The 26,998-nt window shown below is 38.4% G+C and overlaps 1 protein-coding gene across 1 annotated transcript in view; it reads right to left on the bottom strand.

Moving 5' to 3' along the window:
- Positions 1–26,998, bottom strand: part of LOC136303118 (roundabout homolog 2-like) — a 343,499-nt gene that overhangs the window by 13,090 nt on the left and 303,411 nt on the right. Inside the window, exon 6 of the mRNA XM_066206760.1 lies at positions 15,225–15,352. Within this exon, the coding sequence (XP_066062857.1) occupies positions 15,225–15,352 (128 nt within the window). The remainder of the gene's footprint in view (positions 1–15,224; positions 15,353–26,998) is intronic.

Here is a 26,998-nt window from a genome sequence, read left to right as displayed (position 1 = left end):
TGCTCTCAGACAGCTCAACAGAAGCAAGAAGGGCATGGCATTTCCATGAGCCTGTCCTTCAAACCGTGTAACTGAGTAAATGCAAGGTAGGCAGGTTTAAAGGTTCATCTGAAACACTCTCACACACACAGGTCTCTGCTGTAAATCAATAATTCAGAGCTCTAAACAGATATAACACAACTGAATTTGTCGCTGTAGCAGACCTTCCAAGCATCAAATTAAGCTAATTTGGTAGTCAAGGAACAATGAGAAATACACACCCTGGTTTCTACCTAGTTTAGTTCCCAGTTTTTGACCTGTTCCTAATTTTCAACATTGCACACTTTCCTAAGAGCAGAAAACAGTTTCTTTCTTTTTTTTTTTCACCTTTTTTTTTTTTTTTCACTTTTTTCCCCCAATCAGACAAGGAAAATAAATCTGTAGCTCTGCCACGGACTGAGCCTGTTGCTCTATTCTCTCCCTGCCACACACCAAGTCTTCTCCACCATTTGACAATACTACATGAGCAGATATTTGGCCTCACAGTTGCTAGGTCAGGCTTTCTAAAAACTCCAGTGAACAATCACATATAGTTATGCAACAATATATTTTCTAGTTTTGCTCTGCAGCCTTAATTACTAAAAATTCACTATAAAAAGAAATTAATCAGAGTTTTTACTCAGATTTAAATCAAGCACAAAACCAGTTTCTTCAGCCAAACAATTTAGCACTGTTATTTTAAATGACATGAAAAACATAATTTTTGAAAGACAAAACTTTGCACTCATTTTTTAAAAAAAATATTCAAAGATAGAGTTAAATAATGAAGGAAATCTTTTTGTCATAGTTTGTTATCATATTCAGCTATAGCTCTGTTTACAGAGAGCCTCTAATAAAAATACCTTTCCTTACAGCATTTAAACAATGTTTTCACCATATCAGTTTTATCTGTCAATTTCTAGTTGAACTTGAAAACTGAAAGTAACAGTTAAGAACTGCAGGAGCAATTCTTGGTCAAATGTAACTACTCAAACACTGTGCCTGTCATTATCCCTAGAGAATGTAGCATGACCCTGCTCAGAGACAGCAAGGCTTCTTTGACAGAACAAGCACTTGGGTTCTTCTATTTTCCTAAAAAGAGAGCTCATTATGTTCCCATATGGATGCTGTTTATAAAGAGAGACAAATATTATTACTTCCATTCTGCAGAAGGGTTAAGTGAGATCATGACTTGCTCAAAGCGCAGCTTCAGTGGAACGTCGGGCAGAATTTATTCAAGCCATTATTGCTGCTCTCAAAGTAGGTGAATTTCTAAAACATTCTGAAAACATACAGTTAAGAGAAGTAACAGCAGGCTTGACATGCTTCAGCTGCTAAAGTTATGTGGTACTTTAATGCTTAATTCAAGCTAAACATTAGGATCATTAGAAGGATCCGTTTAAAAAACTTAGGAAGCAGCAAGCAAACCAAGTGTTATGCCTACCAGACTATTATTTTTTACTATTTCAGATGTAACATAAAGTGGATTGGAAGAAGCAGAGTGGAAAACCTCTTGCTTAACTGACATCTGAAAGTCAAAGACGGTGGCTCTAAAATGAAATATATTGCTTGGATTCTAGCAGAGTAGCCAAAAATATGGGAAAAAAAGAACAAGTAAGATTACAGACCTAATATACTCCTATTGAAACTAATTTTCCTTTTTTTTTTTTTTTTTTCTTGAGAGATTTAAATAGTACACAGTAAATTAGATTTGATTTTTGGCAAATTATGCTTTGATACTGCATTCAGCAAGCGCTAGCTTCAATCAATGTCAGACTAGAGCTCTGTTATGCTAATAGATGATATGGAAATCAGATGGTTGAACATGAATAGAAAGCACAGGCCATGTACAAGGGGGCTTTGAGATGAGGGGATGGGGGGACCCTAAGGTTAATCACATCATGTTCAGAACTGTTTTTACAGCACAGAACAGTATTCGACTGCAGGAATTAAAATGGAGATAGAAAAGCATGAGCAGTAGTGAGCATTAGTTATGTTGGTCAAAATGGGTGTCGTGCATTCTGTTGCACTCTTTTAGGATGTTGGTGGTTTATGCATGACTGAATGGATCTCTTATGCTGTTAATAAATGTATACGAAGGTAGCCCCTGCTTCAGAGTTAAAGAACTTTAAAAAAAATACCAAAAAAAAAAAAAAAAGAGAGAGAGAGCTATACATAATTTCAAAGGGATTTCTCAGGTCTACTCCAATCTTAATAGTTAGCAGAACCTCTAATGTGATAAGATGGATTTCATACATTTCTTCTTAGCACTGCTGCTGAATACTAAAGGTTACACTGAGTCAACAGGAGCCGATAAAGCTGCTGATGGAGAGAAGCTTGACTGAGACAGAGTTCATCCCTTGTAGGTGAACTCTCGTCATCTGATAAGAAATGTGGCAGAAGATTCAGAAGGGGAGGGGAAGTTTAATACATAAAAATGTGAATTCATAGCAAAAAAGTACATTGATCCCATATCAGGTACTAGTAACATATTTTCCAGTGACAGTTTTCTCAGCTGATCTTCTGATTTGGAGTTGACATGGAATTCAATGATACTGCAGGAAATTTATTATCATAACTTGCTCACAGTACCTTCCCCAGACCAGATGCCCTTGGGCCCATACATTATATTGGTGATTTTTATTATATATAGATATTGTAGCAAGGGGGTTTTTTTGGGGTTTGTTTGTTTGTTTGTTTGTTTGTCTGGTGTTTTTTGGGTTTTGTTTCGTTGAGTTTTTTTTGTTTTTTTTTTTTATTTCTACTGCAACAGACAGGATGAATGAATTAAGGCAAATTGTATGAAGTTCAACAAGGCCAAGTGCTGGGTCCTGAACTTGAGTCACAACAACCCCTGGCAGTGCTACAGGCTTAGGGAAGAGTGGCTGGAAATCTTCCCAGCAGGAAAGCACCTTGGGAGTGCCAGTTGACAGTTTCTGAACATGAGCCAGCAGTGCCCAGGTGGCCAAGGAGGCCAATGGCACCTGGCCTGGATCAGCAGTGGTGTGGCAGCAGGACCAGGGCAGGGATTGTCCCCTGTGCTGGGCACTGCTGAGGCCACACCTGCAGTCCTGTGTTCAGTTTTGGGTTCCTCAAGAAGGACATTGAGGTGCTGGAACGTGTCCAGAGAAGGGCAACAGAGTTGGGGAAGGGTCTGGAGCACAAGTCTGTTGAGAAGCAGTTGAGGGAAGTTGGGGTGCTTAGCCAGGAGAAAAGGAGGCTCAGGGGAAATCTTACTGTTCTCCACAGCTCCCAGACAGGAGAGTGTAGCCAGGTGGGGTTCAGTCTCTTCCCCCAAGTTACAAATGATAGGTCTAGAGGAAATGGCCTCCAGCCATGCTAGAGGAGGTTTAGATTGGGTTTTAGGAAAAATTTCTTCACCAAAAAGACTGTCAGGCACTGGAGCAGGCTGTCCAGCGAGGCGGTGGAATCACTATCCCTGGAAATACTTAAAAGATTCCAAAGGTCTTTTCAAACTGAAACAATTATATGACTCTACCAGGGAATATGAGAATTTATTCAAACCTCACTAAAGCTGGTAGAAATTCTCCTATTGACTTATGTGGACTTTGGATCAAATCCACAGGAAAAAAAAAAAAAAAAAGTCTTACAGGAAATGAGTGACAGCAACAAATTTCAAGGGCTTAAATTACAGATTTGACAACCTTTAATTACAACTAATTTCAGATGATAGTGAACTGCACATGAAATTCATCATGGAGATTACTTAGGCAAGCTAAAGTGATAAAGATGAGAGCTTAATTTTAAACTGGAATTGTTTATTATCTATTGATATATTTCTATGACTGGTTCAAAGGGGGCAAGGGGAAAGATGCTGACTTGGAAATATACTAAGCAAAATTCAGATAACAGTAGGGGAAAAGGCTCTGAGGAACAAGTAGAAACACACTGGCTGGTAAAGTAGCAAGATTCTGCAATACTCAGTTATGCTTCCAGCAGGGAAGAGACAGCAGGGAAACCTAAGATTTCCACCTACATTGTGCATCTGCAGCAATCAAATAATTTCATTTGAACAATCAAGGTTACACTTGGTACAATACTCAGTAGCTCTGTCTAGAGCTGAGAGAGTCAGCTGAATGACAAGGTAACGTTGCCTTCCCCAAACTGCTTTTTGACTTTGGAATACCCACCAAATCATCTTTTGCAAAGACTTGGAGCTGGTATCTCAGTGCTCCTCTCAAATCCTTACTGCAGTGACAATATTCATGTGGCACCCTCAGCTGTCTTTGATACATATATTTTAAGAGATATTTTAAGAGATCAAACTCAATTCCACTCTTACAAGCACAAATCAAGACTTGCCTCTAAGACATTTACACAGAGGACAGGAGAAGCCTGCAGAGCTCCATGTAAAGTAATAGGTATTTTCAAAAGGGAGGTAACCCTTGACACCATCTACAGAATAGAACTACTTATCTGTAGGATTGCTTTGCTGGTTCCTGATACCAGCTTAGATGACAATTGAAGGCAGTACACGAGCTCTTTAAAGAAAAAAAAAAGATCCTCTGCCTTTCTGTGTCATTGGTTAAATTTGCCTGGCAGATAATGTAATTCTAGATGATTTTGTGATACAAATACAAAATAGCACTGTAAGATCCTATTTATACACCTTGTAACAATGCTTGTTAGCATTCTCGAGCTGCCAAGAAGTGCAGATACAAAACTCCAGACATTTTGAAAGATCTTTTGCAAGGCTACTATTGGTGATGGAGTAAACAGAGGAAAACAAAGTAGGTGCAGCCTCAAACTCCAGAAACACGGGCTGATTCAGCAGTTCTTCCCTCAAAAGTTCAGATCTTCTTAATGGGTACCACAAGCGATATGTGGTTGTTAGGAAACAAAGTTATTAGTGCATTATTAGCTGTGACTAATGATAAATCAAGGCTGTAGCCTCTGACACAGGAGCCATTACAGAAGACAGAGAGGATGATGGCTTAGGCCTATTACTCAATCAGATCTTTCTTATCAAGGATAAACTAATGGAAGCTAATGATAATAATTCTCTTCAAACAGAAAAGACATCTCAATCTTATGGTGTGCACTAATGATTAAGTGTGTCACACACAGGGAAGGCATCAACTTTTTAGCACTTGAGTTACAATTGAGTTACCTGGAAAATGAGTTAACACTCTTACTCTGCTACTCCCTAGGCTGCATAAGTGCAGTGCCTTTTAAACAAATGCATAAATCTCATTTCGTAGATGAATTTTGTTTTGGTTTGTTGTTTGTTGTTGTTTTTAGGTTTTGGGGTTTTTTTTTTTAAACTATGTCCTCTTGCTTGTCCATTTGTAGTGTTCTCTGTCTTTCATGATTTCCTCTTCAGGTGAATAGCTCTGCCACAAAAATGCAGAATGGGTAGGTTGTGGGGATAACAAGTGATTTATGAATCCCTTCACTACACCCAATACATTATTTTAAAATCACATGTGTGGAGGGGGTAAAGCAGGTGCTTGGTTTGGAGTCTTCTGGAAAGCAGCTTCCCATAACCTAGGGAAGCATGGATAATCCATAGCTTGGATACCACCTTTAACACTGACACTGCTTCAAAATTAGTTCCTGCATGTCCCGCAGCAACAGGTCAAATACACAAAAGCAGAAGCACATGGCACAAGTAGGGAGAACTTTTGGCAGATTGAATGAAAGGACACACTGAGAAAGAAGAATCAGAGATAGAGGAAGAGAGCAGGGGCAATTAATACCAGGACCAGTTCTCCTGTTAGTGTCCTTCACACTGCTGTTGTCTCATGGGAACTGAGAAACTCCTTTTGTTTCGGTTTGTTGCTGTTTTCAGATGAACCATGTGTAAACACAACATTGTGAGACGAGCACACTTTGAACATTTGAGAAAGCTAAACCTTCATACTAATTGTTCTAATTTTCAATTTAAATTCAGGTTCTGAATTTCACATATAACAACATTTTTATACTTCAGTTGATCTGACACACTGAAACAGAGAACCTCTTAAAGCACAGAAGCATAAGCATTTTTTCTTTCTTTGCAAGAGGTGAAAGAAGCCTAGAGAATCAATAAATAAAAACTGCTAACTGCCCTATATATTTTGACACACAGAATCTCTCTTTTATCCCTGGATGACCCAGAAGAATGAAGTGGGATAAATCTGCAGGGTGGAAAAAAAGATTTGTTCTTCATTCTTCCCTAGGACTAATGGCAATAAAAAATACACTGAAAAACATTATTAAAAAAAAAAAAAAAAAAAAAAAAAAAAAAAAAAAAAAAAAAAAAAAGTCTGCCTCCTACATAGCCAAAAAGAAAGGCATCTACTTTCCACTCCCTCATCTCATTTTCCAGTGCTCTGACTTCAGCAGCAGCACTTTTCCTGGGCTCTTCCTCCTCTTTGTTTTACAATGCATTTAAATATTTAGTTTAAATATCAGTCTTAATTTCATCCCAGTGACTGTAGCCTGTTCTCCTTTAGTCATACATCTCTATTTTGTAATACCTTGTCCAAACATCTCTTTTAAGCAGCTCCCAAACTTAACAGATGCTGTTGGGTCTAGCAAGTTCTTCATTTAGTTTTGATATAAAGAAAAGGAGCACTGATTCTGTCTGCCCAATAGCTTCCATTACTCAGGACTTTCTCTACTTTAGCCAATGCTTTGTAATTTTTTGGTTTTTCAGAAGTGCCTGAGATTCAGGATATACCTTTTGCTATTCACATAAGAAAGATATGCCCTCCTAAAACCTTAACCCTTTAGCCTGGATCCTTATGTGCTGTACCCTCAGTAGATGGCTTGTGCCACTCCTACCTCCTGTGAGTTTAACAAACAAAAAAAATTATGTCACCAAAAAAAAAAAAGCAATATGCCTTGATTCCTTTTTTCAGGGGAGACGGCAGGATGGTTTGCTGGCAATATGTTTAAAAAGGAAAAGCCCTTTCTGATACAGTAGGATTTCATCAAAATAATGAGTGTAACCTGGTTACCTCCTACAAAAAGACATGAATTCACATGCTTAGAGAAGAGCTAAGGAGATGATGAGAAGGGCAAAGAGTCTGCATAGGCTCACAGGCTACAGCGAGAAAGGTGACAAATTCCTGGTTTGTTTACCCTTGAGAATAAATAAGGCTGAGAGGAGAGGCTCTGCTCAATTTAGGACATTGTTAAATGAAGAGAGGAAAAGGAGAGAGGAAGAAAAATGACTATTTATTCTGAATGACAATTTAACATTCAAGGAATATGGCACACAGTAGTTTTGCTGCTGAGTAACACTGAGATCACATCTGAGCTGTAAATTGGCTGGCAGCAACAGAGCAAAGAAAGTAGAGGGAAAAGTGAATAGATTAATGTATTGATTTCCACATTCCTCTTGAACGAAAGGGAACCAATTACTCCTTTTACTGAAAGGAGGGGAAAAGCTTGGGGAGAGCAACACATCAACACTAATATGAGATACACTAATCTTCAAAGACATGGATATACTCAGAACTCAGAAGCCAATGAAACAGGAAAACAATTCCCACTGACCTGAGCATGCTTTGAAAAACTTTGAAAGTTAAAAAATAAAAGTTATGCATTGAACTTCTTAAAACTTCCCCAAGCTAGAGCTCAGCAATTAAAAAAAAAAATTAAAATAATGGGACTCTTGATCACATCCTGTACTTCAGCGATTGAACTTGATAGGAAAAGTAGGTATGCTAAGGACTTGAAGATTTTTAGAGTGGCATTCATAGGCTACAAAAAATTGTAACAAGCCAGCTCCAAATTTTAATCTCTTACTGGTATACAAAGCAATCTGAATTTAATTTCAAAGCAACCTTTTATCTTTAAATCTGAAGAATTTCTGACTTTTTAAAAAATAATGGTGTCTCACTCTTTCATTTAACAAGCCCAAAAAGCTCAATGTCCGCTGCTGTCCTTACCCTCTCCTGAAAATTTCTGTAAGTGGTACTGGACAAGCAAGACTGCATATTTTGATATAAATTTGAGATTTCTGCCACTGAAAGATGGCAACACAGCACTAAGAATGATCTCATCTCTCCCATCACACACCAATCCACATTACTGATATTTCATAAATCCTCAGTGTCTCAGGTGAAGGTAATATGTTCATGAATGCAATAAAAATAAAAGCATTCGTTGTATACAGACTTTTCCTGAAAGAGTCAGAACGAAAAAGAATAAAGATAATTCTTTCTCACTTACCAATCTGAACCATCTGAGCAATATCACAAAACCTAATACAACTTTCTATAAAATACAGCCCTTTCTATTTTTTTTTCATGCTGCACCACTCTTAACAGACCATTAAGTCATGCCAGGCTGATTTATGTCATGAAAACTTCCCAGTGCAGATTGAAATGCATCATACAGTCATATTGCACTTAAATGCCAACAGGCTGAATTTAATTAATAGGAAATTTGGAAAATTCATGACAGGTGTCTTAGCTGTCTGTCTCTTCACCATCACGACAGGAAAGTTCAGTTTCTTTACTTGGTCTCCCTTTAGTCCCTTAGCTAAGTTCAAATACTTCACTTCTATCCTGGTGGAAAAACTATCTGGGTATTTGCTTTTTGGGAAGATGAGCCACAGAACTTGACAAAACCTAAGCAAACCTGACTTACTGCAGAGCAACTGACGTGCAAAGAACTGTATTTTCACTCGGGCTTAGCTGAAATTAATTTACAAGCTGAGTAGTACCATGTCTGGGACATCAGACAGATCTTCCACAGATCCTTCCATTGGAAGGTCCTCCATCTCAAAGCAGTACAGCAACTGCCTTTGAAAAGAAGGTCAGTGTTACTGAAACTTTTGGGCTCTTCCCAAATACTGTGCCTCTTTCAGCAGCTATGCTCCTGCCCAACTGCCATAAGAAATACAGCAGAATGCAAAAATGAGAAAATCCTAACTTTCTCACCTGGAAAATCTATCTAATGGGTGAAATAACTATAGGAATGGTCTAAATAGGGACAAATATCTTGTTTCCTAAACCCATATGCTGTAAATCCTGCCAGAAATCTTTTCAAAAGGTTATAAATAATCTATTTTAGAAACAGGCAACACATTTATTCCTAGCAGCAAATTCAAACATGATGAGTAATCTGGCACAGAGCTTTAAAATTCACCAGCTGCCACCCACCTTGGGCAGCACCATACCTCATTTTATCTGTATAGTCTGAACCATTTGTTAACAAGTCCTTGAACCCAAAACAGTCATTGGTAATCCCACTCCTGATTTTTCCACTCAAACTGAAATTAAAATAAAAATATCACACCTAACAGAGTACAAGTATTTGAAACAGGCAAAAATTGGGTAGAAAATGAAAATTATTCTGTTTGCAACAAGATATACAAATCTGAACCATTAAAAACGTATTTCTCTATTCTTAATTGGAAAAAAAAATTGTTTTGTCTTGTTTAAAACCTAATAAAGACAAAATACGCCTGCTTTGAACTGGAGACAGTGATGGAGGATAGAAGTACCTAGATAATTCTCTGGTGTCATGAAAGAATATAAACCTCTAAGTGCTTCCCTGCACTTTAACATATACATAAATACACAAATATACTTCTGTTAAAATGTCATCCTCCTAGAAAGCTGTGAGCTACATGAAGTAGTGTTTTCTTTAGGTTCCTTTAGGTAAGGAGACAAATTTTTGCTCTGCATTCCAGTTAACTTCCTGAACAACAACAAAAAAAAAGCGACAAGATTTGACTCACAGGTCTTGTTAAATGACAATTTTAACAGAAGACTACTTGGTCGAGAGGGAAATTCCTTTGGTTTGTCTTACCAGACTAATTTTTTTAAAAAAAACAGGATGGGTAGCCACCTTCTTTGCCTAGTCTTGAATGAAATAGAGCTATGAACTGCAGAAATTAGTTTCATTTCAGTACTTAAGCAAAAAAAAGCCAGTACAGGTACATTCTATCACTGTCTCTCTACAGGTACATGATTAGATAAAAGTGCTGACTCTGAGCTGCTTATATACAGCAATCCTCACATACACTTCTATGGGATTTCTATGTCAAACACCTTCAGGGTTAGACTTATTTACTCAAGAATCCTTTTACAAGCCACAAATACTATGACTAAAAAATAATTTGATAAAGACCATATGCCCATACAGTAATTATTTCAAGATGAACCATTCTAATTTCAGTTTCCTGGATAAATTCGGTAGAAGAATAAATTTCTTTGTTTCAACAAAATAAAATTGCCTAGGCAGGGAATATGTGGAAATGACCACTGCATGATCACACAATCATACACCTGGACATAAAGCAACTTGAGACCAATATCTGCTATATAAGCTTTGAAGATGGAATCAGGGATGACTCAATGGCCTGAAAAATCTTAAAAAAGAATCGGTGCTGTGAAATGAGACACTATCAACACTGCTGAAACCTATCATTTTCTTGTGAATCTCCAGTCATTTATTTTATGTAGTTTCCACAGAGCTTGAAACAGTCTCCACTTACTTTTTCCCTTGCCTGTCTTTTAAGAGTCAGCAAAGTCTACAAGCAAAATACTTTTAATCTTGTGTCATTTCTTAGTGAATGAAGAAGCACACTAAATTCACACCCCATTTTTTAAGCAAAGGAAAAATTTCTCCTGAGTTTACTGCAGTTTTACACTTCTGCAGCTCTTGGGAATGAATTACTTGAGAACTAGCCTAATGCCAAAACAATACAGTAGTGATTTGGGTTTAAAGCTTGCTATCAAAATCCCAAATGGAGAAGAGCAAATATCTATTCTGCACAGGGAATTCTCCAAGGTGTGGATAAGCCATGCTGTGACTGTGGAGGTATTTGGCTTGGTTCCATGGATGTTAGTTCAAGCAAGATAATAAGATGGGATCACCCTAGTTCTGGAAATAGAGGCCTAACCTGGATTTTATCTTTAAATTACTCCAGTCTTTCTTCCTCCAAACTTAGAACAGTGAAGAGCTGAGACGAATTCAAACTCACAAACTTCAGTCAAACACATATCTAACGAATGTTTTGACTATGTAAGTAGAGACCAAACCCCTCATCAACCTCCACACGAGTACTGATGTTTTACACTAATCCAAAAAAAATCAGAGTAACCATATTATTATTCTAAAAGATACATTTTAATACAAACTACAAATATCAGAGGAGCAAAACAGCTCATTAAACAAAACCCATGTAGGCACAGAGTAAATATTCATGAAAGAAAATTGAATCGTACTTCGGGATATTTCTGAACACCAGAAGTGAATTTCAGCTTCTGACAGTTGCAAATTTTCCATTATCCCCAGTAAGATCTTTATGCATTTACAGAATTTCAAAGACACAGGAGATAATAACATTTTCAGTGTGAGAATTAAAAACCTAGAGGTTGCTAAAAACAGTCTGCATCCTATACAGCGCACTCCAAACTGCACTCCAAGATGACCCAAGGGCAGAAATCAGTGATGAACTTCCTCAGCAAGCACAGAAATCTACTCCATCCCCTCTTTAATTTCAGGACTTCTTCATTTCAGAACTCTTAGAACAATACAAGAAAGACAGGACATGCAAAGCCTGTGCTTTTACTGCTGTGCAGAAAAAGCAGGATGAGCTGATTGTTTAGGGCCTGGGAGAAGCTCACCAAAATCAACATAACCCTTTCTGTTGATTTCAGTGGCTTTTACACCGGGCCCCAAACCAGACCTATAAAAACATCTAAATGAGCGATTGTGGCTTGGTATTGGCACACCCACCCCGTTTCACTGATCAGTACTTGTTGGTGATTTGGCAAATGTGCCTGCACATGACACAGTAGGGAACACAATGTTTGGAAATAGCACTTTGTCAGACAAAACCACTTGCCTGGTGTTAGACAGATACAACTATTAAGCTCTGGCTGCTTATTCCAGCCAGTGAAATGCTGTTGCAAATGAAAAGATGAAGCATTGCATGAAGCCATGCTAAAATGGATAGAAGGATGGTTACTTACCAACGGGGCGAGCTGTTGACATTACAATGGTGTAGTGAGAACATAAAAAGGAAATTAAAAAAAGAAAAGAATATCTGTCAGAATGCATGACGTGTAATGTTACTTTCCATTATGGATACTACCATGACTGCTAACCCCTCAAATGGCAGCCTAAGTCAAATGTTCACTGCAGATATTGTTTAGTCATGTGACACTATCATCCCATTTACTTGAACAAGCTGACTGGAACCATTCTCTGAGAAACATTTTTATTATCTTCGCATGCCATCATCAAGTATCATTGTTAATGCCTGATAAAAGAAAAATTGCATTGCATTAGCACAAACTTTTAGATCCCAATGAATACATCAATTTAAGCCTCACACTGCCTAATGTCATGCAAGGCATTTGCTTTCTGAGTCAAATACCAACTGAATTTCAAACATGACCAGTCAGTACAGCAGTAAGGGCTAGAGAAAGCCCAGGACAGTTTTTCTTATTCAATAATGGGCATCAAAGCTTACAGCACAGTGCTTTTTCATCGCTGACAGTGCTGATGAAAATAGAACAAATGGGCTGAAATGGCCACAGGGACTTCAACCCAAAACCTCCCAAATTACTGCTTAGGTAACTTCTACTTCCTAAAAAATTGCTGTTAAATGATTGACAGGTTAATACTGTTTCAGGCTGATATAGAGATTGAAAGTTGCAGCTGCAACAAGTGATTTCTTGGTTATAGCAACAGCCCTTCATTATACTTGTGCTGGGGAAGAGAGCTGTCAGTCCCTCTGCTAATAAAATATAGATATCTCTTTCAGAAGAGCTGAAAATCTGGACATAAAATTGACTCCAGGTTGCATCTGTGCAGGCAAAGCTTCCCTTATTTTATCAGCAGCAATAATTACACATTTCTGAGCAACTGCACAATTTTTTTTAATTTTTTTTTTTTTTTTTTAAATTTTAAGAAGATTACCAGCCCTGCGTGTTTATGTGCAGGCTAGGGTCAAATGTCAGACATGCAAATTCAGAGGTAATACAGCTTGCAAGGGCCTTCTTAGCTTTCAACCTTTCCATGACTCTGTCCCCATTTCATTTAACTGTGTGCAGTCTGCTACCATTCTCACCCATCGTCTATCAAAACACTTTTTGGCTTCCAGTATTATGGACATATTACTTTTTTCTGCAGAAAGATGAGGTGTAAGAGTGATATGCATCTTTCCAAGAGAGAAGATGGAGTCTGGTTCACAGAACTCAGATTCTGCTGTTGTTTGTGTCAGTGTAATGCAACTTTCCTGACTTCATCCCCATCCTCTGGTTTAAGACGGAGCTGTGAATGAGGGAGTTAAGGATTACCTGGTAGTTGTCAGGTGTGCAGACGGAACTATTTGACATCTGCAAGGTCCAAGACACGCTCAAGGTAAATTCTGAAATACTAAGTGTTTTGCTCCTTTACATGACACAGTAAAACCAGTGTCAGACAACACTGGTAAGTAAGAATTCAGAATTAAGGCTTTCTCTAATTAAGAAGTCCATTGTTCATCATCCCTTTAAAGTCAATGGGACATTTCCCTGTCCTCTGTTTTCACAAAATTCAGAGTAATAGCTTTCTCCAACAAATTTCTGGGTTTTTAATTTTCTGTCATATCCTGAATACATAGTATGTTTCTAATATCATGGCTCCCTTTGTATTGAATAAACATTATGTATTTGACTGAAAATGACAAACCCAGGGGAAAAATACACAAGATAATGAAAACATGCTTTCACTGGGGGAAAATCGATTAAATTACACATTTCCTTGAGTTTTTTTCCCTTTCATTTCATTGGGTTCAAGCTCCAGTAATTTCAAAGGATTTTTTTTCTGGGTTCTAGCTATTGTTTACATTTCAAGTCAGGGTGGCAAATCCTAAAGGCTTGCTCCAGTAATGTACACTGTGGACACAGTTCTAGGAATGTTTAAAGGCCAGGGAATTGGTTACCAGAATTACTGGACACTCTGATCCTGTCTGTGACAAAGGAACAGAGTGAGACTGTTTTCTGGGAGTTGGCAGTGGTGACTGATTTTCCCATATTGCAAAAGAGAAGAGCAATCTCTTACACACCTGTTTCTTCAACTTAAAATGGGAAGAGCCATATTATCACTTGCAGTCTAGAGTGAACACTGAGATAATATCTCAACAGATTATCTCAACGCTCTCTTTTCTTTGTTACATACTAACATCTCTCCCCCTACAAAGCCACTCATTGGCTTTTTTTTTTTTTTCCTTTGAATTCAGCAAATTAAACTGAACTGTGTCCATGCATTAAATGGATGGAAATGGAAGCTGGCCTCTTGGGTCAGTTGACCCCAGTTCTAATAAAGCAATCCATTGAGACTTTGAACGTTTGATTTAATGTGTATGAAAAGAGGAGGACAGATAAAGCTAAAAATATTTTTATTAACCTTTCACAGCTCTACTGAAAACTGTCAGCATGCACCACTAAACTGTGAAATAGTGTCTGCATGATATCCATTGTGCCAAATTGCTGCTTATCTTTTGGAATGAAGTAATAACTATTATATTCTATTTACTCAAATAGAAATATTAGCTTACAAACTTTTTCTCTCCCCATAATCTTTAGCACGTCTGTATCTACTGTCACGAAAGGTATTTTGTCAACTCATTATTCCACTAGCCTTAAAACCTCCTCACCAAATCAAAGAGCAGCATAAACTGAGTGGAAATTGAAGACCACAAACACTTTAGGAGAGAATAATTAGTCTTTACCTTGCAATACTTACAAAATTTAATTAGGATTTTCTCTTTCCTTTGGCTATGGTTTATTTTTTGGATAAAGGGTAGTGGTAGAGAGCTTAATTATGGCAGAGCTAATCCCATAATAATACTATCTGTATTATGTTTGTCATTAATAAATATAGTTACTCCACTCCCTATACTTAGAGAAAGAAACGTGACTAATAGCCTGAACTGATGGCTCACATATTAATGTCTATGCCCACGGTTATGTAGCGCTTGCTTATGCATATATGCATCTGCTCTTCAATAAAAACACATTGGGACAGGACTTTTAACTGCAGGGGGATCCTATCCCACTGAAATCAATTAAAATTTCACATGAGATATCAACAGGGCCAGGATTCCACCTGCGCTGCAAATCAGTGTGGCGGCCACCACTGCCAAGGGAGCGTGGAGCTCAAACAATGGCAGGGCAGGAGGTGGCCCATCTCACCAGGAAGCAATTATCCCTGTAGGACACAGGCCCTGGCCCTGTGGGAGCACTCACCTCGCACAGTGAGAGTGGCAGAGGCTTCCACTTTCCCCACCCGGTTCTCGGCGATGCAGGTGTAGGTCCCCTCATCCGTGCTCATGGCTTTCTTAATGCGCAGGGTGTAGTCGTCCTTGATGTCGTACCTGTGTCACAGCAAGAGAATGAAAGCTCTTTTTGTGGGCAGCAGAAATGGACAAAAATACTATCACCTGGAAAACACCAGTCTGAATCTATCTTGGAGCCGACTTTGGAAGATAAAGCATTATCTGGCATTAGAAAATTCCATGAACCATTAATCTCCATGACATTTTTATTGCACTCTGCATTAGTTAGAAACTTTACATAAAATTAGTATTGCTATGTTCAGTATTAGGGCTTTATTAATAATATAATTCACTTTCTCCTTGATCTAGAGCAATAAGATAAAATTAAGGTATCAGACATCAGTTATCAAGATATGACAGCTCAGGTTTATCATACCTTTAACTGTGTGAGCTACATGTTTTACCCTTTGCTGATTTCAAAATTTCCTTTTATATACAGTTTTTCTCTACAGCAGCAATCCCTGAGGGAACGGTGAACATGCTGGTAGGATCCCACACTACCCAACTGCAAACAATAAAAAATATATTCAAGCTCCGGAAGGTGACATTTATGGAAGAGGCACATTAAAGCAGATTTATCAATTTCACAGAAGTACAACAAAACAATTCAATAAGGGTGGACAATGACATTTTCTCTTTCTTAAAAGAAATTAGAAACAGGCCAATTGTGCTTTGTCCATTTCTTTGTTTCTACTGTTGAAATAATTCTAAAACTATGAGGATCTATAAAAGTTAATTAATGCAACATACTCCAACACGTAGTAAACATTTATTCTCAAGGCATTTAGATTGATTATACCCAGAAAAATATTTTCAGTTAAATTGTTATTATTCTGCAGAAGTCATGGTTAAAAGAGTATTTTAGGCTCTGATCCAAGGCTCATTAAAGTCAACAGGAGACTTCATGTTGTATAAAATGTCTTTGGTTCCCAAATCAGGAAAACCCTGCTTATCAGCATAGATGCTTTATCCTTTAAATATTATTTTGTTAAAATATTTTCAACAACATTTCTTCTCAATTTCTTCAAGGTGACATTAAGTCACCTTGAATCTAGACTTGGCTTCAGATTCACATCTATCAGTGAAATAGGAGCAGGAAACTAAAGACACATCTAGACTTCAGGAGGTGTCAATACAATTTCTCACTCTATACACAGGCATGACATAATTTTAGAAGGACTCATTTACTTTCTTTCTGTTATGCAGTAAAGGCCTTAGGGACTTGTACAGAAAACACATTGAAATAACATGGAAGAGCACCCTTAAATGTTTGGATGAATAAGGATGCAATGCAACAAATCAGAGGAATGGCGCCAGGCTCTATGAGCGTTTTTAGATCCTTTGGGAATGTGAAACATAACTTTTTAACTTTTTTTTTGTGTACATATTGTATATTGCTATTGGTTCCTTTAGTATAGGTTTGTAGAGAGAGCACCATGTGCTAACAGACTTCAAAGCATCTTAACTCAAAGATCCCATATGGTGAAACATTAAAATTTCTGTTAGGTCTAACTGAAGCTCACAACATCAATGAGAGTATTCCTAGCAATTCCAAGAACAAAGAGCAGTCAAGACATCTTTTCACACTCACCACAACACAACTTCTTTCTACATTCAGTAGGTCCATTCTATCAATTAGCAAGAAATAATTTAATAAACATGAATTTGAAGCTAACCATTCTGTTAGAGTTGACATAAACACATATAATACCTATTTCCTTAGGAGTTACACTTAATTGTATGTATATGCAGTACCTCAGATTTAACTGATTAATAAGAGATATGCCAAGGGGGTGAGAATAAGTAAGTAGATGCCTTGGCAAGCTTTAGAAACTTTTAGGGACATTATTTTTTGGGGGGGTTTTTTGCCAGCATAGTGCCATTGGTAGTGGTGAGGGGGCAGGTAGTTATGATGTTCGAGAACCTAATATGCACTTTCTGGAGAACTACACATCTATTACAACTACATTCAACAGCGACATGCAGCTAAAGACCATTTCTTCTAGACTGCTCACAAATTATGTCATTTTGCACGCTGTGCTGCATTAGTCAACGGCAAATAAAAATCACTGTTTCCATAAGACAGAAAAGGCAAATTGTCCCCCTTAAAAATCTCAAGAATATGACAACATTATCACACAGTGATGGAGCAGTTATTTGTCTTTGGTGATTACAGAGTTGCAGACAAGAGCAAATGCTCTTGACATGAGGCCAGCTCTAGGAGTCTGAAAATGAAAATCTGTATTCAGCCCCTGTGTGATGAGAAAACTAAGTTCAGTTGTAATATAAATACGAATTGGATACCGGAATCAGGGCTGTAAAGCTGGGCAACAATTAGCCATCTATGTAATTGATTTTTTTTTTAAATTCATAGAACACATAACACCCCCGTGTTTCACTAAATGCGGCTGAGAACAAAACAGGCAGGCATCAGGATTGTATCTGAGAGAGGAGCTGCCTGAAGTGGGATGCAGGCAGGCTGGGACAGGGAGCTCCAGCGGGCTGGGGGCTGCAGCTGACTCACTCTGCTTCCTGTCACGGATGTACTGGTGCCGGCATGCCAGCCAGCTGCCTCCCAGGCTCCGGCAGCCTTTATCCCTGCACCTGCCAATCATGCACATTGTGCCAAGGCTGCTGGGTGGAGGAGCCAGCTGCATGGCATGCCAGGACGCAGGGTGGTGGCTGCAGCCACCAGCTCCCACTTGGGTCACCCAACGGACGGTGGCATAAACATGTCACCATCACGGTCCAGTTAGCAATTACTTCAAGGACAGGTTCATCTCTCCCAGTCTGTTTCTCCAACAGGCCATGCTTTTGGAGCACCCTAACAGAACGTGCCATCTAGCAATTAGATTCATACATGGATGGACCCGTGGGGCGTTAGAACCATCTGCTGTTCTGCAGTAGTGATATGCTGCCCGTCAGTCATCTGTTCTACCTTCACTGTCCCCAGAAGTCACCACAGTTCAGTGAAGAGCTTTGGCAGATGAAGCAGACAGGAAGGAGAAAGGAGGAAAACTGGCTTTTAGCCTGACCCACAGCAGCACAAACAAAATAACAAGGAATGAAGACTGAACACCTTTTGAATTTCTCAAGCATCCACCTGCTCAGCCTTGTCTCCTCTCTGTCCTAGAGCCTCAAATCCCCATAGCAAGACGTTTCCACCTCATTTTCTGTGGAAGTTCACGCTCATCTTGATTAGTGCTTCTGAACACATAGGAATGAGGATCAGGGTCCTCTCTGCTAACACCAATCTCAGGGAGCATTTACCAGGCTCGTGGATTAATGACAGAATGGCAGAAAACCAGAGTACAGTGGTTAAACTGCTCCTTAACGTTGCCAGTACATGAAGAAGGCTATGTCTTCAAAATATGTGCAGTGTCAAGAAACAACTTGTGACACATTGCCCAAATATTGCTGACTCCTAGCCTATTAATGCAGCATTGAGCTAGAACCACAGGGCGTCAGACATCAGTTTCACATGTTTATGGCCATCTCATTGATTTTAAGCACTTCTCTTTGTTAAACATTTGGAGGTGCTTAACCTTTTGGTTCAGCTTAGACTTCAGCCATCAGACTGAGCTGGGAGAGGTCTTTTAAACAGCCAGTCAGTCTGTGCCAGATAGAGACCAGCCACTTTTGGGCACCACGTTATATAATTTCTGTTCCACAAGTAATAGAGCAGGTCTGCCTATAATTAAGCGTTAAGGAAGGGGTTGGCAGGGGACTGGCAAAGAAAAAAAGAAAGAGAGAAACAAGAGGCACATGAGAAAACACTGCTGGTAAGGAAATTCTAATAGAAATTGGGTGATTTTGAGTGAAATCTGGCAGTCTCTGGCACATATGAATGCATTCATTGTTGCTAGTTCTGATTAATGACAGTTGTACAATAGTGTGCTGACAGTCACTGCCATACAGACACAATTTTTTTTTTGATATGAAACACTGCTGAAAATGCAACCCAATCAGATTTGGCCCCTGAACAACATGTGCTATCATCACTGTACTGTGAATTGAGATTGATTGGTAACCAGCTGTGACAAAGTGGGAAAAAGAGCCTTGTCTTTTTCAAGAAAAGAAAAGAAGAAAAATAAAAAACTGAATTGTGTCAAAACCATTACCATCTGCTCAGCCAAACAGCAAATAAAACAAAACACATTAACTGTTTTTAAGTATCACAAATTAATGTACTGAGGTTGAATTCATGCGTTAACTTAAGCATCTAAGAATAAACTTGAATTGAACTGGCTTTTTCACAGTTGGAATTTCTTTCCCCACATTTGAAAATGTATTTGTTCATACTCAGCCATCAATCTTCCTCATGATTATCAAATAAAAAATAAAGAGAGAAAAATTTACTTAAGTTAGAGATGTTTAACAATAATTTTGGGGATTTTTTGCATTTGATATAAATTTTCCACAGTGTTTTGCAGAACCCTAAGTTTCCATATTTTCAAAAATGTGTATGCAGCTATACATAAAAAAAAAATGCACCTCTTCTGTTTTGAACATGCACAGATAGCAAAAATGCATCTGCAGCTGGAGTCATTACATTCCTAAATATCCAAGCAGGCCTAACCGGTAATACATCCATTTAAACTTCACAGAATGCACTGCTGAACTCAACAAATCCAACTCAAGAAGTCTTATTTCCTGCTAAAGGGATATTTCAAGAGGAAAAAGTCACATCTAAACTATTAAAGACTAATGCCAATGGCCTAAAAAAAAATTTGCATTAATTTACACCAGGTATATATTTTCATCTAAGGCATACTTAAAAAATATTAAATAATAAATTAGAATCTTTGTATGTACACATTGTAGGCTTGCCTTTTTTTTTTTTTAAAGAGATGGCACAAAAACGACTTTGGTCTATTTTCTTTTGCCTGTTTGCCAGGCTATTTTGCAGAACACGCACAAAGCTTCAAGATTGCTCACAACATCGATGATTAGGGAGCCCAAATAGAGAGATGCTACTGGCCAAAACCAGGGTAAACAGGAGGTAGTTAAGGAGGCTTAAGCTTCTGTCTCCACTTCTGTTTTTGTGGTGCTGGCACTCCAGCTCCAAGCATAGTGCCACAGCTTTTCACTGGCTCCTGCGCTCCCTGTGGCAGATGGAGTGAGCCAGAGGGAAGCTGCAGTGAGATGGGGAGTGTGAGCTGTTACCTGCTTCAGGCTTGTGTGATCCAGCAGCAGAAGGGAGAGCCTCCATGCCCACTGGCAATGCATATCTGACACAAGTTGAGTTTTTTTCACTTCTATCCCATGCAATGACAATGGGAAGAAGAAAGAAGCCCAAACCTATATGGGCAACAGCTCTCTGGGGAAAGATATAGGACTGTCAGGTTTTCTTTCTCTAGCAAAACCTAGAGACAGTTATGAATATATTACTGTACAATGGTCTCAAATTACTCTGTTGCACCCCTGAAATCAAAAACTGTTTTTCGCTGGTGGCTCTAAGACACTGTTAATAGCCATGAAAAATTGACCTACCAGGGAGCTATCTCCAAGGTGCTGACAGGATGGCTACTCCTCACATCTACACGTCCAGATACCCATTTATTTTTTGGCTCTTGTCACTCATGCCAGAGAAAGGTAGAAGACAATGTTATATTACTTGGAGTTTCTTTGTGTGATGCATATTTGCAAGCTGTCATAGAAGAGAGTTTCTATATTCCGTATTTCCTTTCTAAACAACAAACTAGGAAAAGAGCTGTGTGACACAGGCCACTATTCACTATTGTGATTTTTCTTCAATTATGCTGATGAAGGTTCTGCTTTAGTCCAAAACCCCTTATGGGTTGTGATCAGCAGATTATTTCTATCTGTTAAACACTTTCAATTGCAAATAATATAAAGCAGAAACCACACAACACTGTGTTTTAAAGCAAGGCATTCAATAAAATGGTCTAAATCTCATAAAATATATATATACAGCTGTTACAGTTACTGGGCCAACATGGGGAAACCATACCTTTTGTCCAAGGAAATACTGTTTTCCAAATTATCTGGAAGCATTACACTCCACAGCACTGCTCTTACATGCAAACAGAGAGGTGTGACTGCACATAAAAATATGTAGTCTCTTACAAAATCAGGAGCCATGTGCTCAGAAGAGAACCAAGAAAGAAAATTGGGACTTATTTTTGATTCTCTCTGAAATAATTTGGAAACAAACAGCAGTTAAGAACAAAACATATGTCTGGGAATCAATGACTCAGTAAATCCTATCTAAACTTATGCAGGTTCCATCCTTTACCTCTACATTTCTGTTTGCACATGGAAGTGCACTCATAGGGAATTACCACATGATAATTACCCCAAATGGGCTTCTGATTTGATCTTAGTTCCAGATAGAGCTCCACATTTCAAAAACTGGAGTGTTGGTGGAAGTATGATCTAAGACACCTTGTAATCACTTGGCATGGAGACCTGTCCTCCCGTCACCAGGAGTTGTCCTTTTCCTCACAGATGAGACACATTTATCAGGGACCTGGGGAGATTTATATTATTAATGCCTATGTCATAAAGTCATCCCTCAGAAAAGTACCCTTGATGCTCAGAGTTATCTGGTTTCGTCCATTTCAGCTTTTGAAAAATTGAAATGTTACTGCAAGGAACATCCACCCACTAAACTTGGCTTGAGGCATTTTTTTAACACGAGCACGCAGATCATGATTAGTTTGAAATAAACAGAATTTGTGTTTGCCTGTTTATTGTTACTTGCCTAAAGCACACGAAAGATTACTATAAACTTGTCAGAGAAATGAAATATTTCCTAATCTGTATTTTGCATCAGTAACTAACCTTGAAGTGGTAATTAAAGATGAAGTCATGTTAATGTTGTAATGAAAGTACCTTCAATACTGCAGTTGAGCCAGAAGCCATACTCTTAAAAAGTACAATTTGCTACTTAAGCAATTATCAACATAGAACTTACTGAGAGGAACTTGAAATAATTTTTAGGCTTAAAACTTTACCATTAAAGTGTTTTCACTGACAGTGTAAGTTAATTTGTTTTTAACTCAGATGACAAGTTTTGTATCCCATGAAGAGATGGAATGTGTTAAAGGAGAAGAAATCCCTGCAGGCCAGACATTCCAGTAGCATCAGTGGTTAGAGCTCTTACTCACACTTGATTATAACTAACAGCTTCCTCCTCCCTGTTTTCCTGAGGCTTTCATGGAAAAAATATGCATAGTTAACAATCTTTACTTTTTAATTCTATGATATTAATGGTTAACAAACTAATAATAGAAAGAAGGTTACCTTAATATTCTAAAATTTGTAAATACGGTATACAAACCATGTGATTACTAAGCTTTTACTTAGTACACTTTGGTTTTTTTGATACTAAAGAAATATTTCAGTAGGAGTATTTTGAATGAAATTCTACATTAAATTTCACTGTGTCTCCTTCCTGAAAGACTATTTTTTTACTGCAGTCTTCTGCGAGTGGAAAATTCAGATAAACCCACGTTTGAGGCTACTACAACTGGTATTACATTTTGTTTCTCAACTCCTCTAGTGACTTCATTAATTCTCTGAAATTTAACTATTTTAGGCTGCAGAATAAGAAAGAGTAAAAAGAAACAATAACGTTCTCCTGTGACAATACTGTTTCTAGTGCATGGTCAGTGATCACTTCATAGATCACCAATAGTTCACACAGCATAAAGAGAAAACACGCAGGCAGGAGTGCCAGTTGACACAATTCCTTTATGGTTGCTGTCCATGGAGTTGTAAAGCTATTTTTCCAACCTTGACCCTTATGTAAGCAACTGGAGAGTATTTTCATGAATCTGCAAACAGACTGGCTGAAACAATAGCTCTTCTTCAGCTCTGTGGTGAGAACTGACACTTAACATGAAGCCAATTTAAATGTCAACGTTATTAACTGTTTCTTTGCTGATCAGTCTAGCAGAGCCACACGTCTACCACTTTTGCTCACAGCATTTAATATTTCAGAAAAATGGAATGGCAGACAACTCCTGGGTTAGACTATAAGCCTCTGGGGGAACTGTGGGACGATGCAATTATAGGACTTTATTCAATGTCAAGTTTTGAGGGATTTAAAACGTAAAAAAATGCTCTCATTTACACATTCACTTGGGTATGTACTCCTCATACGACTGTAAGGAACATGTTTCCACTTGCAGAGCAGGAAGGGATCCGTGACAGGCAAAACAGCAATCAGAGAAAAGGGATACTCAACCAAAAGTACTACCCCACCATCACTGGAGTATATCATCTTGATGCTATATACACAACAATTAACCAACCCCAGCATCCATTTTACCTCTCGTCACATCTCTGTCTCTAAATGGTATCTCTGATTATACGGGAGTTTCCTCAAATGGTTCAATACAACAGCAGAAAAGATGCTTGGCTGAGATCTGCCAGGGTTCACTTGTGCCCCACAAACTCTACAAGTTACAGAGCAGCTCTGTCTGTGCCAGACATCTACAACAACATCCTCTGCAAACCTCCTCTTCTGCCTCCAGATGTATGTAAGGATACAAAAACCACATTAAACCTCTGTCTTTCACTGTCTCTTTTTGACAAGCTATTAAGAACAGCCGATCTTCTCCCCTCTGCTCCTCATAAAGGGACTAATCTCTCCTTAATGCTTTAGCTTAAGGAAAAGAAAGATGGGCATGCAAATCATGCAGGATCTAACCAGAGACGACAAATAGTACATGTGATATAGCTAATAAGAAAAACATTCTTTTACTCAATCCTTTATTTAAAACAGTTAATTGTTATTAATTGCAATAGAAATTGGGTGAGGTATCCAAAGATTATATTCATTACACTACTAAAACACACTCTTTAATTAATTTTCAATACACATTAGACTGCATTTTGTTACAATCTGCACAGATATTAACTCAAACAAAGCACACAGCGCTGTAGTGTTATTAACTCATATTTCATTGAAAGGTCATTCTCCCCTTGGTTGTATCTAGAGGGGGCTGGAGTTAAATACCTCAATATCCTATCCACAGAATATAAATGGAATTACACAGCACTGCTGTTTATTCTTAAAAATTACTGTCTCTCTTGCTTACAGAGCCTCATTTTTTGGTTATGACGTGGTGGGTATGCGCAAGGTGCCCACCCAGGCTCTCCTGAGAGAGCAACAGCTCTGCAGACATCAAGGTCAGTGAAGAAGGAGGGGAGGAGGAACATCAGGCACAGGAGCAAACTCCTCTCCCTGAGGAGGAAGCAGTGGCAGAGACAAGGTGTGATGAACTGACCAAGAACTCCTTTCCCTGTCCAGGAAGAAGGTGGGAAAGGGTGTTTTTAAGATTTTGTTCTATTTCTCATTATCCTATTCTGATTAGATTGACAATAAATTGAACTAATTTTTCTCCAGGTTGAGTCTATTTTGCCCATGACACTAACTGATGAGTGATCTCTCCCCATTCTTATCATGACCCATGAGCTTTCATTATATTTTCTGCCCCCTGTCCAGGGGGAGGGAATAACAGAAAGGCTTTGGGGGACACTTGACATCCAGCCAGGGTCAACCCATTACAGTGGAGAAATACAAATGCAAAACTTCTCTAGGCAATCAGGCTCTTTCTGGATCTCCTCTTAAAAAATCCAGCTTTTCTTAGTTCATTAGCTTTGCTGTCAGTTGTGTTTAAATCCATTTCAAAGATACGCATCTGGAAGACAGTAAGATTTTTTTTAACTGTCGTGTTATACTCCTGGTTTGGGCCCATGAGAAGCCACGGAGGAAAGCAGTGAAATTAGAGGTGTGCTTTTTCATTAAGCTCGATCAGAAGTGTGGCAGAGAGCATTTCTGCCCAGACTGTGCATATGCATAAAAAATACTGGCCAGTTTTAAAAACATAGCAAAACTAACACCTACACAGCCATGTGCTATTGCAGCTAACACATAGCTTAGACTGCATTAACTCTATGCTTTAAGAATGCTTATTCCCAAACAATTTTTAATGAGTGTTCCTAATCTCCAGCCAATAAGAAAGCTTACTGTGCTGTTTGTGATTTTCACTGCTGCGTGTCACTGCTTGGTTTCATTTAATAACCTGCAATCTCTCAACACTTAGCAATATACCTTGTGTAAACTACACACCACTTTGCTTCTGAAGCATCACTCCTGTTTTTTCTGCCCACACTTCCATTGTGTGGGTGGCACATAAAACAAATACCTCTTCCTGCTGGTGCAGTTGCCACTTTTCATCTCTGGTACAATATCCATCTAATCAGACAGAGCCTGTAAATGCAACTTAAAAGAGCAGGTTATAATTTCATTAAAGATGTATTTACTGAGCTAAAACAGCTGTTCTGGGCTGGAATGCAAAAAAAGGGCCATGTGATTGCTACTCAGTCATTTTCAAGGCAACTGAAAAATACATTTGCTGAGCTAACCTCACTCTCCCAAAGAGCTGGCACTGCTAACTTCTTCTGTATAAAAGGTTTAAACAGTTATTATAGTGTGTCATAAATTTTGACTTGTAATTGAAAATCTCTTCACTTCCTAAAAAAAAAAAAAAAAGTACTTATTACTTGCTATATAATTACAGACCATGCAGCTGCTCTCCTCGGCTTCGCTAGAAAATTTGAAGACGTGAAACACTGTACAAACCTTATTCAAATGTTATTAAATTGCTAGTCATAGATCTGCCACTCTCATACTGTAGGCTCTCAAATAATGTCATTTTCTTACTGTTACCAGGACTAAAATGTAGATGAATGAAAAGTTGATCCAGGCCATATTGAATTCCCTACCACACAGGAGACCATCAGCTCCTTGGAACGAAAGTGTAATCTCTATTTCTGCAAAGCAGGCATCAAAGGGAAAAATACCTGAACATGTGTCTGGGAAAAAAAATTTCAGTGCATAAAGACAAATTTAATTTAATTTTCAGTAGGTCTTAATCATAATGATTAATGCATGGCCACAATTATCTGAGTCACTTTGACACAATCTTTGTGCCACTTCCTTGTGTCACTTATAATGAGAAAAAAACCTCTATTCATGGAATAGTGAACCTCATATTGCAGCCAAAGGTATAGGACTGGTGACCCCACAACATCCTGTTCACCTCCAGTAGTTTGACATGAGTCATACTTGATTAACTATTCCCCATCCTTTGTGTACTGGGGAGGCTGTGGTGTGAGGCTGAATTCTTAGAGCAATTAAAATAAAATACACACCATGTGCCTCTGCCTTTGATTCACAATGCATTTCAGTCTTGGGTCACTGATTTGAAGCGGACAGCTTCTGGAAAAAGGCTTTACATACCTCAGATTTCAAAATGTATCTTGAACCTCCCTGTAGGTACAGTATCATCAATTGGATCAACAAGATACTAATTTGCTGGGACCAATTTTGGCTGTAACATGAATTTTATGCACTGAAGAATAAAAAAAAAAATCTTTATCACAGCGGCACAAAAGAACTATGAAAACAGTTACCATACATTACTCACACTACTGTTTTCCCCTAGTATTTATCATTTTTTAAATTCCTGTCCAGTCAAACACAGAGGAGCTCCATGACGTCACAGTCTGAAATCTCAAATCAGGTCAAGAGGATGTGGGATAAGTTACTTCCTTTGACCACTAGTGAGACCAGTGTTTCCCAGGCATTTTAAGAACTGCTACTCAAAGAACCACTTTAAGGTTTTCCATTCAAAATACAGACTATCA

Source organism: Chamaea fasciata, unplaced genomic scaffold (assembly GCF_029207755.1).
Source record: "Chamaea fasciata isolate MVZ Bird 193981 ecotype frontalis unplaced genomic scaffold, bChaFas1.0.hap1 SCAF_2, whole genome shotgun sequence".
NCBI classification, from domain to species: Eukaryota; Metazoa; Chordata; class Aves; order Passeriformes; family Sylviidae; genus Chamaea; species Chamaea fasciata.
This window is presented reverse-complemented; position numbering and strand designations above follow the sequence as displayed.